The sequence below is a fragment of the Hyla sarda genome, chromosome 3 (genome assembly GCF_029499605.1).
Source record: "Hyla sarda isolate aHylSar1 chromosome 3, aHylSar1.hap1, whole genome shotgun sequence".
NCBI lineage: Eukaryota > Metazoa > Chordata > Amphibia > Anura > Hylidae > Hyla > Hyla sarda.
In genome coordinates, this window is record NC_079191.1 from 33574868 (window position 1) to 33592903 (window position 18036).

General features: G+C 43.8%; 1 protein-coding gene across 1 annotated transcript in view; it reads right to left on the bottom strand.

The window, feature by feature from the left end:
- The window catches only part of TRAM2 (translocation associated membrane protein 2), a 56850-nt gene extending 39949 nt beyond the window's left edge, over positions 1-16901 (bottom strand). Inside the window, exon 1 of the mRNA XM_056564032.1 lies at positions 16749-16901. Within this exon, the coding sequence (XP_056420007.1) occupies positions 16749-16865 (117 nt within the window). The 5' untranslated portion in view covers positions 16866-16901. The remainder of the gene's footprint in view (positions 1-16748) is intronic.
- Between the last annotated feature and the right edge of the window lie 1135 nt (positions 16902-18036).

Consider the following 18036-nt stretch of genomic DNA (forward strand, 5'->3'; position numbering starts at 1 on the left):
AATAAAAAATTTAAATTAAAGAATCCCACCATTTAATGCCATGAATAGTGAAGCAGGTTCCGCATGATCCAGGTGTACAAGGGCCGTGTTGTTTTAGACACTGCCTTCTCTCAAGCCCAAAACTCCTGAACTGAAGGCAAAAAAAAAAATTTAAAAAAAACTCGCCCTCCTCTCAGGGAGAGAGACACATTCCAGTCATATTTTGGCAGAGCCAAGAGGCGCACACAGAGCTGCTTTAACTTCCTGCATGGAGAAGGGGAAACTGAGAGGACGGCTTTATTCCCATCTCCAATGTTATCGCCAGCAGGATAAGAAATTGGATCATAGGAGTGGAAGAAAACTTTTTTGGATAATTGTCTTAAACATTTCTAATTAGTTTTTTTTTTTTTTATATATATATATATATATATATATATATATATATATATATATATATATATATTTTGTTTAGAGTTTTTAAATTTAAAATAAAAGTAAAAATTTTGACACGTTTGGGAAGAAAATCCACATCTAAATTCCATGGGAACATTTTTACATAAATCCGCTTGAAAGCCATATCAAAGCGGATTTGGCATATATATCTCTCTCAACATAAGGCAAGTTTTAAAATTCTTGTCTGGGGGGGGGGGGGGGGAAATAAACACGCATTAAAAAAAAAAGCGAATTTCCCATTGAAAATCAGCGGGGACACTGATTCCATGTGTGGTAGGCCTCTGGGGTAGGGTAGTCAGGGTGTTGCTTCAGTATATCAGGGGTTAAGGTTAACACTATCACTCGTGACGCCAGGCTGAGGGCTAGTATGCTGAGGTAATTCTCTGACCTATCGCCGCCCTTCCCAGTAACGATAGGTGCATGCAAATAATAACTGAAGGTCCACAAGGTAGTTGAACTTGAATAAACTTTACTTAAAGACTTGCGGTACATCCAATGAACAGTAACAGTCTCATTAATACAGTCTCCATATACTTCAGTGACTGACAGTTGATGCGGACCTTGACTTTTTATATAAGTCTCAGAATTTAGGGTCATTTGCGAAGATCCATCCGGATTTAGGGGTTAGATAAGGTCCGGCGATCTTGCAGAGTGCTTAGGGATTGATACACTCACAGTTTAGTAAAGATCAGCCGCAAGGCTCAGGCCTAAACTCACTGATGACAGCAGCACAGATCCTTCCCTGTCAACAGCCCAGGAACAAGAGAGTGAGCCATGGACAGGGGCGGGGCCTTTTTGGATTGGTCCATGGTCAGCTGTCACTCACCGTTACATAGCCTGATGGGTGAACACCTGACTTCCTCCAAAGGTCCTATACACAGAAACCATAGAGTCTTTGGAGCGCATCACATGACCCGCAGGTCCTGCGACACTAACTAGGTAAGTACACTTACTATACAAATATATACACATTAAATTTAAATAGTTTTAATTACAAAAGGGGTGACAAGGGGCTAGCTAAGAATGAGGACCCCACCTACACCTAGGGACTCTGACTTTGGGGACCTCACCACAAGGCAACGGATGCAATCCGGTGTCGGGACACCACACATGAACATCAGCACGTCAGAGGGCCTCATTTACTAAACTGAATTAGATTTGTTTTTACAGGTTAATATCACTTTGTACAACATAATGGCCCTGATTTACTAAGAGTGTTGTGTAGGTTTCTTTGTGGGTTTTAATTCCCCACAATTATTTTCCACGGTATTTACTAAGGTTCCCCTACACCTGCTCTGATCTGTCGGGTTTTCCTTAACTCAAATCCACCACATTTTCTGTGGAAACCTTAGCAAATATGTTGGGTTTTTGTGAAAATATCGGGGCCACGCCACTTTTTCACTGTGGCCACGCCCCTTTTTAGGGTTCTCAGTAAAATGGAGAGTTCGGCGGCTGGGTTCACATCACGTTTTCTCCCATACGGGAGCGCATACGGCAGGGGGGAGCTAAAACCTCGCGCTCCCGCATGCCTTTCTATGCGCTCCCGTATGTAATTCATTTCAATGAGCCGGCCGGAGTGAAATGTTCGGTCCGGTCGGCTCATTTTTGCGCCATATGCGCTTTTACAACCGGACCTAAAACCGTGGTTGACCACAGTTTTAGGTCCGGGGAAAAAGCGCATACGGCGCAAAAATGAGCCGACCGAACGTTTCACTCCGGCCGGCTCATTGAAATGAATACGGGAGCGCATAGAAAGGCATGCGGGAGCACGAGGTTTTAGCTCTCCCCTGCCGTATGTGCTCCCGTATGGGAGAAAACGTGATGTGAACCCAGCCTTTAGTTGGGTTTTTTCAATTATGGCACAGACAGAATTTCTGGCACAATGCGCCAGAATCTGGTGCTCAACCCAACAAAACATGTCAGGTTTGCAATAGTAAATCAGGGCCAATGTCGTCTACATTTCTACATTATTGCGACATTGTGCGTTATACAAATTCCTGAATGTCCTGACAAAACCCACCAGAATCCCGCAGTTCCTGGGCTATCAATCGCTATAAACGCTGCGCCGCCCAGGGGACTCCTTGATGAGAATTTGCATAGAGCGCAGGACGTTTTTATACACTGTTTTATGGCATCATTAACAGACAAAAACATGGTAGGAACGCCAATTTATTGCTCTAAAACCCGTTACTAATGGGTACAGGTCATGACAGGTTCCCAATAAAGGGCTAGTTCACACCAAGGAAATTCAGGCGGAATCTACAAGGATATGACACTTAAATCCCACCTTGAATGGGATTTTTGCATTGAAATTTCTTATATAGATCCAAATTCCATAGAAAAATTAGACATGTCCCTTCTTCCGGCAAAATCCACAAGTTAAATAGCATGAAAGCATTGGAACTTTGCATTTCCGTCCCGAATAGCGCTAAAGCCCCTTTCACACTACAGGTATCAATTCTGAAAAAACCTCCGTTATTACTCCCGGCAAAAAGTCCTGAAAACGGCTGTCAAAAAATCCCATTCATGTCAATGGGATTTTTTGAAAATCCTTTTGCATCAGGCATGTCCGTTTTTACTAATGTCAGTTATTTTTGCAGGCACAAAAGACAGTGCTTGCACAAAATTTTGGTCCGGCAAAAATAAAAAAAAAATAAAAAAATAATGGTGAAAAACCGGATGTTAATATTTAACTTTGAAGTCTATGGGAACCGAATGTTCAAAAAAAACAAACAAACATCTGTTATCAGTTATTGTCAGTTTTTTTTATATCCATTTTTTGTACTGGGCATGCTCAGTACAGCTTTACAAAAAAGGGTTAAAAACCTGATGTAACTGGTAACGGATGAAAAACATCAGTTTTTTTAAGAAAAAAAACATTAAAAATAAATGGATGATGGTCATCAGTTATCCGTTATTACCAGTTATTGCATCCGTGTTTTTTTTTTTTTGTCATCCGGAGAAAGCCGGCGGACCAGGACTGCAGGCGTGCGTGGGCGCTCAGAGGATATCACTGGTAATTTCACGCGGTATGCTCATCAACCGGCTTCAAGGCCGGATGAAGCGCATACCGCGTGAAATTACCGGTGATAGCCTCTGAGCGCCCACGCAGGCCTGCAGTCCTGGTCCGCCGGCTTTCTCCGGCTAGGAGCATCGAGTCCTGTATCCAGCGGTGAGTGCGGGTGTCTTTTATGGTCTAGTATACCGCATATTTTTATTAGAATACTTGTTACATTTTTATCTTTACCTACAGTGGGTATTGACCTTTTTCTTATAAAAAAGCCACAAACACAACAAACACAACAAACACAACAAACACAACAAACACAACAAACACAACAAACACAACAAACACAACAAACACAACAAACTTCTGAACCTAAAAAAGCTCATTCAGGAGACCAATGGCTCTGCTTTCGACTTTGGGATTGACCCCGCAGTTGGACCCCCACTAATAGGCAAGTCATCTATCCTGTAGGCAAGGGATAAACCCTTTAACCTATGATAAAAAAAAAAAATGTCTTAATATAATGACACAGATTCTTTAGTGGTAGATGAGACAGAGCCAGTGATCAGGACGTGTTACCAGCGAAGTCTGTCGCAACACGTCAATTGCGGAACTTCTTACACACAGTGTCTGAAGCTTGAAGATAATCATACACATGAAGTGATCACTGTGATGAGATCTTTTCATACCGATGACAACAATATGTGTACAACAGCCAACACACTTTACATAACTCCCAGTGGTCAATACGTCCCAGTCCGCTTGTTTATAACTAGTAGCAGAAAAAAGTCAAAGTACTCTACACACTGGAGGGGTTGTGAGTCGAGCAGGAGGTCGTTACCCTACGAGAGGGCATCACCTCATCCTTCACTGCGGTGGTGGAACTGAAGATGTTACTTTTCTTAATAACACACAGTCACAATGACCCTTGATGGCTTTAGTCACTTTGATGAGGCACCGTGGGGTGGATTTAAGAACACTGTGTGATTCTGGATGATGATGTAGACTCAGGCCAATTTCACATCTGTGTTGGAGCTCAGTTTGCAAAATCCGTTCAAATAGCGGGACAAGGCACATTTTATTGTTGTGTGCAATAATTCTGGGCCATTATGCGTTGTGGTTCCAATACACTCTTGGTGGCACTGTAGACTGGAATAGTCTTTATAATGCAGCAGGTATATTTCTCTCTCTGACCTGAGGTCCTTGTGGGATCAATAGTAACCTCCGGAGCAGTGTTACCCTCACTCCCCTCTCAATAGTCTTTCACAAGAGTCGGACTTCAGTCTGACCCACAATAACTTCACAAAGGCCTCAGGTCAGGGTTATCTTCACACTGACCAGTAACACAAAGCAACTATTTACACTAATCTTCCAGTAAGGGAGTCACTCTGCACATCCAGAACTAAGCCTTGATTTAACCTCTACTCTGCTGTCATTCAACCTTCTACACCAAAGGGAATAACCAGCCAGGCCCATATTACAGTCCTCTGGGCAGCCAATCTTTAACAAAACTCAGCATTATAGTCCTTTAACAGAGGTTAACCCAAACCATCCCTCATGTATAGGTGTAGCACTACACAACTTACCTTCCCTTCACTTCCAAATTGACATCTCCCAAAACTACAGCAGTCACACCAGGAGGCCTTCCAAGGCAGACAACTATATCAACCCACATTAATACAGCAATTCTCCCGACTGAAACAATCCCAGCCCTTATACTCGGAAGTGACAGTGATTCTACAGTCAGCTGCCCAGTGACCTATTGAAGAGCCACCAGTCCCCTCCAACCTATAAACGCACACACACCATAAGAAAGCTACCCTGGTCTCCAGCTCACCTATGAAGGACAGGCCCCGGCCAAACAAAGGCCTCACATAGGGTCTAACCATCTCTACGTGCATCCAGTGGATAAATATGTCCCAGAGCTGGAGTCCCTACAGACCACCACACCAACAAAAACACACGTACTCTTCACTCAAAGTCCACAAGTCTGTCTCCCGCTACAGCCCTATGTCCACACAGGTGAGGCATTTCTGTGCTATACCCCCTCATCTCCATATGTACATCTCACTGGGGCTGTGTTGGAAGATGCTGTAATTACACATGTCTTTATAGATGCGAGACCTTTTACATTCTTCTCTGAAGCTCTTTCTTTGGAAACTGCTCCAGGCCTCCAGCCTAGTTCTTTTCTTTGCTCAGGACAGGGGACTGCTACCTGCCATGTGGTTTTGCCACATTCTAATTCACACTGGGTTCACTGCGCAGGATACTGTACATGTGAATAGACCCTAAGACAACCCACCATGTGTACTGTACCACAGTGACTTCTAAAAGGGGCTTACCCACCAAAAACAACAAGGGTCAACAACATCCATTGAGTGTGGGTTGGGCATGCATGCTACTGCTGCTATATTCAACTGTAAGCAATGTGTTTGTGGATAGGAGATAAGTGCTACCACTGTGTGAACAAGAAAGGCAAATTCAACTTGTTTTCAAAGAAGGAAAACAAAATAAAAAATAAAATAAAAATGATATATATATATATATATATATATATATATATATATATATATATATATATATATATATATATATAAAAATACACACACATATATATTACATAAATGTAAAAAAAATTTATATAAAATATATTAAATTAGTCCTATTTTTTATTATATTTTATTAATAATAATATCCCATTGTAAATCATGGTCGGAAATTCCGGTGTGGCAGAATTCCATTGCTGTCATTGGGATTCTGCTGTACAGTCCACACTACGGAATTTCTGCAGCGGACTTTCTGCCGCTAAAAGACTAAACTTGGCCATTTCTTTTGAGCGCAATCCACACGGAATACATTGCTGACTATGGGGTCTCCAAGTGGCCACCATAGAGCAGGCCCCCGCTATATCACATACAGTGGCCACCACAGAGCAGGCCCCCGCCCCATCACATACAGTGGCCACCACAGAGCAGGCCCCCGCCCCATCACATACAGTGGCCACCACAGAGCAGGCCCCCGCCCCATCACATACAGTGGCCACCACAGAGCAGGCCCCCGCCCCATCACATACAGTGGCCACCACAGAGCAGGCCCCCGCCCCATCACATACAGTGGCCACCACAGAGCAGGCCCCCACCCCATCACATACAGTGGCCACCACAGAGCAGGCCCCCACCCCATCACATACAGTGGTCCCCACAGAGCAGGCCCCCACCCCATCACATACAGTGGCCACCACAGAGCAGGCCCCCGCCCCATCACATACAGTGGTCCTCACAGAGCAGGCCCCCACCCCATCACATACAGTGGCCACCACAGAGCAGGCCCCCGCCCCATCACATACAGTGTCCACCACAGAGCAGGCTCCCACCCCATCACATACAGTGGCCACCACAGAGCAGGCCCCCACCCCATCACATACAGTGGTCCCCACAGAGCGGGCACCCATCCCATTACATATGGCAGTCCCAACAGAGACTTTGGCTGTTCGGGCATGCTAAAAAAAAATAGTTTTTCCACAGCTGGAGGCCCCATGATTGAGAAACACAGCCATATGTGCATGTGGAAGGGGGGGGTGTCTTTATAAGACAACCCCATTAAGGGAGTACTGCAGTCTTAGACACTTATCCCCTATCCGCGGGATAGGGTATAAGTGTCTGATCGCGGGGGGGTCCGACCGTTGGGATACCCTGCAATCTCCCATACGGGGACCCGGCATTACTGCAGCTCTGAGCGTCTAATGTGTGCGTCGTTGACCTCACTCAGGTTAACAAAACGCCCCTGTGGGAGAGGCGGGGAGGCACGAATGTATTTCCCATAGAGAGGGCTTGTGGGCTGCGGCGTTGTGCTGTGGCCAACATGCCTCCTGCAAGGGAGGTCCGTGCAGGTGATCGCGGGGGGTCCCAGGGGTCGGACCCCCCGCGATCACATACTTACCCCTATCCTGCAAATAGAGGATAAGTGTCTATGGCTGCAGATCTCCTTTAACTAATAAAATATGAATTACACAATGGATGAAGTGATCATATATGGAGGTGGAGTTCCCCTATATCCTTCTGAAACACAGCTGCACCACCATACAAGTGCATCTTCCCATCATACTGAAACTCTCGCAGTATGTTCGCCCAGCTGCGTTACCCATAAAATTCTCTCTAGTGTACAGTACACGTGTCCTGTAATATACAGTATAAGGACGAGGGAACGTAACCTAAGGCCTCGACTTTACCTGTCAGAACCAACATAATAAAAGAGAAAGAAACACAAATGAATAGAGAATAAAAACGTACTCGTTGGTGTCTTCAAACGTTCTAATATACTTGGTATTTAAAGGAGATCTCCGGTATACAAAAACGTATCCCCTATCCCAACCGCTGGGACCCCTGCGATCTCCTGCCCGGTGCCCCGCCTCTGCTCCTGAATGGGGCGAGCTGTCCACCACACGGAGCAGCGGCCAACACGCCCCTAAATACAGCTCTATGGGAGAGCCAGAGCGCTGCACTCATGACTCTCCGGCTCCCATAGAGTTGCATTGAGGGGTTGTGTCCGCCATCACTTTGTGTGGTGGTTGTCAAGAGCCATTTAGACGGAGAGCCGTACGGGAGATCGCGGGGCGTCCCAGCAGTCGGAAACTCATCCTCTATCCTAAGTTTTTCTATCCGAGTACTCCTTTAAATTTCATTGCTATTCACAATAACACTGCTTGCTGGCAGTGAACATTTGCATGGCAAGGGCCCAGTCCCAAGACAGAATTTCCAAGCGGAATCCAGCGTAAAGATTCTCTTGGAAATTCCCCTATTGTTTTTATAGGGATTCGGCTCCACCGTGCACTGCAAGCAGTCATTTTTTTGGCTGGTCAGATCCTGCTAAATAAATAGACATCAGATTGACCCCAGTAAATTGGTATTTCAGTATCTCCTATCCATGAGGGATAAGGGTCTGACCAGAGGAGGGTGGGGGTTGGACTACTGAGACCTTCGTAATCTCCAGAATTGGGCCCTGTCTCCCTGTGCATGAAGCGGTGGAGTAGGCACTCATTCCATACACCAAAAATACCTGAGTGCCGTACTGGGGTATCTCTGGTGCAGGGCCAGCTCTGCCTATAGGCAAAATAGGCAGCCGCCAAGAGTGGACTCTTGATAGGGGCTCTATTCTGCCTGCCACAAGAAAGTTAGACACCCCCTCTCTGAACCACTCTCTCAGCCAGCAGCACCCCCATACCCCTCTCTGATGTGTGTCCCCCCAGTAGTAAGGAGATTACATGAGGAGGAGGTTTGTTACAGTGTGTCACCCCAGTAGTAAGGAGATTACATGAGGAGGAGGTTTGTTACAGTGTGTCACCCCAGTAGGAAGGAGATTACATGAGGAGGGGGTTTGTTACAGTGTGTTACCCCAGTAGTAATGAGATTACATGAGGAGGAGGTTTGTTACAGTGTGTCACCCCAGTAGTAAGGAGATTACATGAGGAGGAGGTTTGTTACAGTGTGTCACCCCAGTAGTAAGGAGATTACATGAGGAGGAGGTTTGCTACATTGTGTCACCCCAGTAGTAAGGAGATTACATGAGGAGGAGGTTTGTTACAGTGTGTCACGCCAGTAGTAAGGTGCGGCGTGTCAAAGGGCGGAGTCAAGAGGGCGGCAAAATGAGCTTTTGCCTAGGGTGGTAAAAATCCTTTCACCATCCCATAGGGGGAGATTTATCAAAACCTGTGCAGAGGGAAAGTGGTGCAGTTGCCAATAGCAACCAATCAGATTGCTTCTTTCATATTTGACAGAACTTTTTGAAACTGAAAGAAGCGATCTGATTGGTTGCTATGGGCAACTGGGCAACATTTCCTCTGAACACGTTTTGATGAATCTCCTCCATAGACATGAAGCACATCTAACCCCATTGATTCAGCAGTCGGAACCCCCAGAGATCATCATGTGGATAAGGCATACGTTTTAAAAGTACTGGAGTATCCCTTTAAAGTAAGCGGGGGTCAGTGTCTGTGCAACTAATTGTCCAACCAGAATGAAGCCTCCGAGGCCTTACAGTCAGTTTTATTGTGACCAGCCCTATACTGGCATCTTCAGGATCAGATTTCAGCATGTGGTGTATAAACTAGCTTTCCATTCACTCAAAGCAAGCAGAGAACTTGTCAACAAATAGTGAAAATATCAGAGCTCTCTGGACCTGAGCCACCACGACCAGAGTTCAGCATCCGGTCATGTTCAGATGGCGGAATCTCCGGCAGACAATCCATAGACCGCGTGCGCTGGCAGAACATGTCGGCACTAGGACTGCTTGGAAATATGCCATCGCCATAGACGGCAATGCATGTCTAGGCATATTCCTTCTGCGGAAGGCGGAATTTGAATTTAAGCGCCAGATGTTTACGGCGTAGAAATTCTGCCGTGTGCACGGTGCAGCAGAATCCCATTGAAAACACTTCACTGCAGCACCTGACACCAGGCTGTGCATTAGAGTCTATTCTCATAGCAAAATTTCCACCTCAAATGAACGCCCATAGACTTCTATGGGATTCCGCACTCACATTCAACCTTCTGAAATTCCGCAAGCGGAATTTCAGAAGGTTGAATGCGAGTGCGGAATCCCATAGAAGTCAATGGGCTTTCATTTGAGGTGGAATTCCGCCATGTGAAAAGAGCCTTGCTGTACGGCTGTGCCTCATTAAAGTCAATGGAGCCAATCTGCAGTACCTGATGCAGCCTTAGGCACATGGACAGCGCTGTGTCACTGGGATGATTTTTAAAGGGATACTCCGGTGGAAAATTTTTTTTTTTTTTTTTTATATATTTTTTTTTTTAATTAAATCAACTGGTGCCAGAAAGTTAAACAGATTTGTAAATGACTTTATTAAAAAAAATCTTTTCCCTTCCAATACCTTTTAGCAGCTGTATGCTACAGAGGAAATTATTTTCTTTTTGAATTTCTGTTTTGTCTTGTCCACAGTGCTCTCTGCTGACACCTGATGCCCGTATCAGGAACTGTCCAGAGCAGGAGAAAATCCCCAAAGCAAACCTACTACTGCTCTGGACAGTTCCTGACACGGACAGAGGTCAAGACAAAAAAGAAATTCAAAATGAAAAAATTTCCTCTGTATCATACAGCTGCTAAAAAGTACTGGAAGGGTAAAGATTATTTTTTTAATAGAAGTCATTTACAAATCTGTTTAACTTTCTGGCACCAGTTGATTTACAATAAAAAATAAAATAAAAAGTTTTCAACCGGCTTTCCTTCTAAATGGCGCGTGTTGGCCACCACACAAAGTGATGGCGGACACAACCCCTCAATGCAACTCTATGGGAGCCGGAGATTCATGAGTGCAGCGCTCTGGCTCTCCCACAGAGCTGTATTTAGGGGGTGTGTTGGCCGCCGCTCCGTGTGGTGGTCAGCACGCCCCATTCAGGAGCAGAGGCGGGGCACCGGGCAGGAGATCCCAAGGGGCCCTAGCAGTTGGGATAGGGGATACGTTTTTGTATACCGGAGATCTCCTTTAAATACCAAAGTATATTAGAAAGTTGGAAGACACCAATGTGCTCTCTGCTGACACCTGATGCCCGTATCAGGAACTGTCCAGAGCAGGAGAAAATGCCCATAGCAAACCTATGCTGCTCTGGACAGTTCCTGACACGGACAGAGGTGTCAGCAGAGGGCACTGTGGACAAGACAAAAAAGAACTTCAAAAAGAAAAGAATTTCCCCTGTAGCATACAGCTGCTAAAAAGTACTGGAAGGGTAAAGATTTTTTTATAGAAATAATTTACAAATCTGTTTAACTTTCTGGCACCAGTTGATTTAAAAAAAAAAAAAATATATATATAGTTTTCCACCGGAGTACCCCTTTAATTAATTATTATCGTTAGTTTGATGAAAGAATTCTCTGAAATTCCTTACATGGGAATCCTCACTATGCGGAGTCAGTCTAGACAGACAGCACCTGAATGTGACTCATAAACCTTACCCAAAAAACTACCACCTGCGGGCAGAGGAATTGTGACTGGCACCGGAACAACTAGTACAACATCTCATAGAAGAATCAACAAATGGAAGGCCTGGATATGGTAGAACCATTGCAAAAATGTATGCCCCTGATTGATGGGGGGGGGGGGGAGGGGCGAAGATGAAGTGTAAGGACAGGTCTGATCTTTCTTGGGATGAGACGTCCTCTATCCATGAGCAGTTATATAATCAGTATTGATGACTTAGAGCTGTGGAAATAACATGGGAAATTTCTTCCATAAACAGCGCCACCCCTGTACATAGGGTTGTTTATGGTACTGCAGCTCGGTGACCACTCCATCCAACTCCTTTAAAAAGGGGTATTCCAGGAAAAAAAACTTTTTTTTTTATAAATCAACTGGCTCCAGAAAGTTAAACAGATTTGTAAATTACTTCTATTAAAAAATCTTAATCATTTCAGTACTTATGAGCTTCTGAAGTTAAGGTTGTTCTTTTCTGTCTAAGTGCTCTCTGATGACACGAGTCTCGGGAACCGCCCAGTTTAGAAGAGGTTTGCTATGGGGATTTGCTTCTAAACTGGGCGGTTCCCGAGACACGTGTCATCAGAGAGCACTTAGACAGAAAAGAACAACCTTGACTTCAGAAGCTCATAAGCACTGAAAGGATTAAGATTTTTTAATAGAAGTAATTTACAAATCTGTTTAACTTTCTGGAGCCAATTGATAGATATATATATATATATATATATATATATATATATATATATATATATATTTATTTATTAAAAGTTTTTTCCTGGATAACACCCCTAGACATCTTATCCCCGCCGCTGGGGACACCCGCAATATAGCATGCGGCACCCACTTATTTCTTGTCCGGAAGCGTTGGAGGGTCTGGGGCCCATCCACGGGAACGGAAGTTTGTGACATCACGATTCCGCCCCCGTGTGACATCAGGCCCCGTCCCCTCAATGCAAGTCTATGGGAGGGGGCGTGACGGCCGTCACACGGGGGCGGACATCACGGACGGGACATCACGGACGGGACCCCCGCGATCAGACATCGCGGGGGTGAAGGGGTGAAGTACCCCTTTAAAGGGGTACTCCACTGGAAAACATTTTATTTATTTTAAATCAACTGGTGCCAGAAAGTTAAACGAATAAAAAAAAAAATCTTAATCCTTCCAGTACTTATCAGCTGCTGTAGGCAACAAAGGAAGTTATTTTCTTTTTGAATTTATTTTCTGTCTGACCACAGTGCTCTCTGCTGACACCTCTGTTCATATCAGGAACTGTCCAGAGTAGGAGCAAATCCCCATAGCAATCCTCTCCTGCTCTGGACAGTTCCTCACAAGGACAGAGGTGTCAGCAGAGAGCACTGTGGTCAGACACAAGAAGAAATTCAAAAAAAAAAAGAAAAAAAGAAAAGAACTTCCTCTGTAGTATGAAGCAGCTGATAAGTACTGGAAGGATTCATATTTTTAAATAGAAGTAATTTACTAAATCTGTTTAACTTTCTGGGATCGGTTGATAAAAAAATAAAAAATAAAATAATAATCCCTTTTTAAAATGTTTTAAGAGGTAATCCAGGAATACAAAACCAGACCTGATTTCTTCCTAAAACAGCAGCACGTCTGTCCTCCAGTTGTGTGTGGTGTTACAGTTTGGCTCCATTCACTCCTATGTAACTGAATTGCACAACACAACCTGGGGACAGGGGTACCCCTGTATTTGGAAGATATCAGTCCTGGAAGTTGTCATTTTACAACAGCTGGAGGCCCCTTGGTTGGGAAACACTCTTCCGTTTGTAAAATTTAGAACAGATGTTTAAAGCGGACTTGTCATATCACAGAAAAAAAATATACTGCTTATATGTTACTCACTAGATTAGTGGTCTCCAACCGGAGGACCTCCAGATGTTGCAAAACTACAACTCCCAGCATGCCCGGACAGCCGTTGGCTGTCCGGGCATGCTGGGAGTTGTAGTTTTGCAACATCTGGAGGTCCACAGGTTGAAGACCACTGCACTAGATCATGCAGATGCTTTCTTTACACGTCTTTTTTTTTTTATGTTGAGCTTCTGTATTTGGCTCACAAATCCCTCTGTTCTGCTGCTCACTCATTCTGACATCCACTGCTCAGAAAGGGGCATGTCCGGGGCAAGCACTGAGCCCACCCTCACTCACCATGCATTAACTTCCTCCCTGAGTCTGCTGTGCTGTGCTGGGTCTTTTCATCCAGTCACTTAAAGGACAACTGTAGTGGTACCGTTTTACATATGCCCGGGCCTCAAAAATAAACAAAATAAACTCATACATACCTTCCTACGAGCCCCCGTTGGTCCGGCACAGGCCTCACGGTCCGGCAGTGCAGACGTCATTCCACTTCCTGGGGACGGGGAAGCCGCAGAGCCGTCGGCGTATCACTGGCCGTAGCGATGTCCCGCCCCGGCCTGTGATAGGCTGAGCCCACTGTCATGTAAGGAGCTCTGGCCGGCTTCTTACATGACAGTGGGCTCAGCCTATCACCAGCCAGGGCGGGACATCGCTACGGCCGGTGATAAGCCGACGGCTCTGCGGCTTCCCCGTCCCCAGGAAGTGGAATGACGTCTGCACTGCCGGACCGTGAGGCCTGTGCCGGACCAACGGGGGCTCGTAGGAAGGTATGTATGAGTTTATTTTGTTTATTTTTGAGGCCCGGGCATATGTAAAACGGTACCACTACAGTTGTCCTTTAAGACTGCTCTGTAACCCCTTCCTCTCTGTTTTCATGCTGCAGTCTGATAGGACAGGAGTGAGCACAGAGCAGTGCTAGTCTCAACTTCACTTACTAAACTTTGTCCATGCCTGTGCTTCAGCTGAGACAAAGATGCTGCTGCAGCCAGACAGGATTATGTTCTGGATGGTATGGGGACCCCTAGTGGTCATTATTTTTTTTTTTTTTTTTTTTTATATAAGCCATGATTTCTATAAAAAGGAGATAACATGCTTTTTTAATATAGTAAAGTAGAAAGGTTCAAGTTTTGCCAAGATGTATAATATATAAATCAGAAGAATGGAAATGAAGCGGAGAATACAAACACAGGTGTGAACCCAGCCCAACAGGGGGTGCTAGATCTTCTTATACCCAGAGCAAAAATTAAAAGCATTAGACAAAAAAAAAATGGTCTGCTTTAAATTGTGTATGTAGGATTAGAAAAACATGGCTGCCTTTTTTTTCAGAATAGCGCCACACCGGTCAACAGGTTGTGTGTGGTATTGCTGTTTAGCACAACACTTGGGTTCTATTTGAAGCGAATGTTGCTAAACAGCAATACCACACACAACCTGTTGACTGGTGTGGCGCTATTCTGAAAAAAAAAAAGGCAGCCATGTTTTTCTAATCCTACAATTTAAAGGGGTTGCATGAGATTAGAAAGGACACTTTTACCCAGACAGACAGAGTCTGGTATTACAGCGAGGTGCGGCTAACCTCATGTGACAATACAGCACCCCGATGATCACCGGTCAGAAGACACTGGTACTGACTCTTTGTATATATGGCCCCCACTTTTAGGTGCTATGCCCCCCCCCCCCCCCCTCCAAGATATGTAATCAGAGTTTACGGTCAGTAGGTCATGCTGGGATCTGTAGTGTCACATCAGCTGTAGGTTTCCAGCTCCTGCCAGACATAATAACGCTCTGTATTGTCTGCTGGGCCGGGGGCTAATCTGGGGTTGTATAGGGACACACAGATTGTATGAAACTTTTCTGCAGTGACCAACCAGCAGTGAGGGGGTTAAGGTTTCCTGTACATTATGCAAATAGGGGTGAACTCAACGAAGGCCTGTGATTGGTTGATGGAAAATGAATGCTATTAATTAATACTCCCCTGGAAAACATTTTTTTTTTTTTTTTTTAGTCGACTGGTGCCAGAAAGTTATACAGATTTGTAAATTACCTCTATTTAAAAATCTTAATCCTTCCAGTACTTATCAGCTGCTGTAAACTGAGGAAGTTGTATTTCTATCTGGAGACCACTGCATTGAGTCTTAAAGGGGTACTCCCCTGGAAAACCTTTTTATTAATTATATATATATATATATTAAATTAATTTATATTATTATTATTATTATTATTATTATTATTATTATTATTATTATTATTATTATTATTATTATTATTATTATTATTCCACTGGTGCCAGAAAGTTAAACAGATTTGTAAATTACTTCTATTAAAAAATCTTAATCCTTTCAGTACTTAGCTGCTGTATGCTCCACAAGAAGTTCTTTTCTTTTTGAATTTCCTTTTTGTCTGACCACAGTTCTCTCCGCTGACACCTCTGTCCATTTCAGGAACTGTCCAGAGAAGAAGCAAATCCCCATAGCAAACCTCTCCTGCTCTGGACAGTTCCTGATATGGACAGAGGTGTCAGCAGAGAGCACTGTGGTCAGACAGAAAGGAAATTCAAAAAGAAAAGAACTTCCTGTGGAGCATTTGGCAGCTGATAAGTACTGAAAGGATTAAGATTTTTTAAATAGAAGTCATTTACAAATCTTTTTAACTTTCGGGCATCAGTTAATTTATTTAAAAAAGAAAAAAAAATTGTTTTCCAGGGGAGTACCCCTTTAATACAAAGACTTAACGCAGTGGTCTCCAAACTGTGGCCCTCCAGATGTTGCAAAACTACAACTCCCAGCATTCCCGGACAGCCGTTGGCTGTCCGGGAATGCTGGGAGTTGTAGTTTTGCAACATCTGGAGGACCAAAGTTTCGACACCACTAACAATGTATACAAGTCGTTAGGGCGATTTCCCCAACATGAGTTGGGGACTTAGTCATATGATCATACCCCACCACTAGGGGCAACATGGAGTCATAGGAGAAGGAAATAGAAAGCTGGAAGGTCAAGCAGGAAATCTGACACATCAGCAATACTGACAGAAGTGTTAAAGGCCCCAAAGGGGTTAATAAAGGGGGGGGGTCTAACCAAGAGAGGGGGCGTAGGGGATAAAGGGACACATCAGCAAAATCTCCTCTCAGGGGTTTGTAATCTATTTAAAGGGCCAGGTGATGTGAACGGGTAATGAAGTATGCAATGTTGGTATATATACAGTAATATATACAGTAAGCCTATGTATAGACAATAACAAGTCACAGCTACATACCCCACCACTAGGGGGAGCAGAAGAGTCACCCCGGGCAGGACACATCAGCAATATTCATCACCACTGAAGGGTTAACAAAGCCTGATACAAAGTAACAAGTCAATTCTGCAGCCACAGCCCCCAGTGCAGCCGTCACCCCAAGTGCCCCCACCCCGGAGGGTGCAGAAGGGGGCGCCCGGGGTCACAGACAGACCCCTACCTCAAACATGAGGGCGATGAGGACGCACAGGACGAAGAAGAAGCCGATGTCCGCATGGTTGTGGATGACAAACTCCTGGCTGAAGATGGGGTAACTTTTCCTTCTTCTGAAAGCCATAACGTCCCAGGAATCTGAGTGTCCCCCCCTCCCTGCTCCTCTATCCACCCTTCCTCCACTCTCCCCCTCACTGAGGATGAGGAGGATACAATGTAACAAGTAGACGGAACCTCTCCTCCTCCTCTTCCTCCTCCTGCAGCCAGCCCCCCCTCTCCTTAACCCCTCCTGCCCCGGCCTCTCCTGACATTCCCCGAACACGTCATGTGACTGAGGAGCCCAAAGTGTCAGAACTACAAGTGGGTTAGTGGAAGGTACACTTGTCCCATAGATAGATAGATACATAGATAGATAGATAGATACATAGATAGATAGATAGATAGATAGATAGATACATAGATAGATAGATAGATACATAGATAGATAGATAGATAGATAGATAGATAGATATGAGATAGATATGATATAGATAGATAGATAGATAGATATGAGATAGATAGATAGATAGATATGAGATAGATATGATATAGATAGATAGATAGATAGATATGAGATAGATAAATAGATATGAGATAGATAGATAGATAGATAGGAGATAGATAGATAGATATGAGATAGATATGATATAGATAGATAGATAGATATGAGATAGATAGATAGATAGATAGATATGAGATAGATATGATATAGATAGATAGATAGATAGATAGATATGAGATAGATAGATAGATATGAGATAGATAGATAGATAGGAGATAGATAGATAGATATGAGATAGATATGATATAGATAGATAGATAGATATGAGATAGATAGATAGATAGATAGATAGATAGAAGATAGATAGATAGATAGATAGATATGAGATAGATAGATAGATAGATAGATAGATATGATATAAATAGATATGAGATAGATAGATATGAGTTAGATAGATATAAGATAGATAGATATGATATAGATAGATAGATAGATAGATATGAGATAGATATAAGATAGATAGATATGATATAGATAGGTAGATAGATAGATATGAGAGAGATAGATAGATAGATAGATAGATAGATAGATATGAGATAGATAGATGATAGATAGATATGAGATAGATAGATAGATAGATAGATATAGATAGATAGATAGATAGATAGATAGATAGATAGATAGGAGATAGATAGATAGATCGATAGATAGATAGAAAAAAGAAAAATAGCATCTCACAGGTACTTCGGTGAAA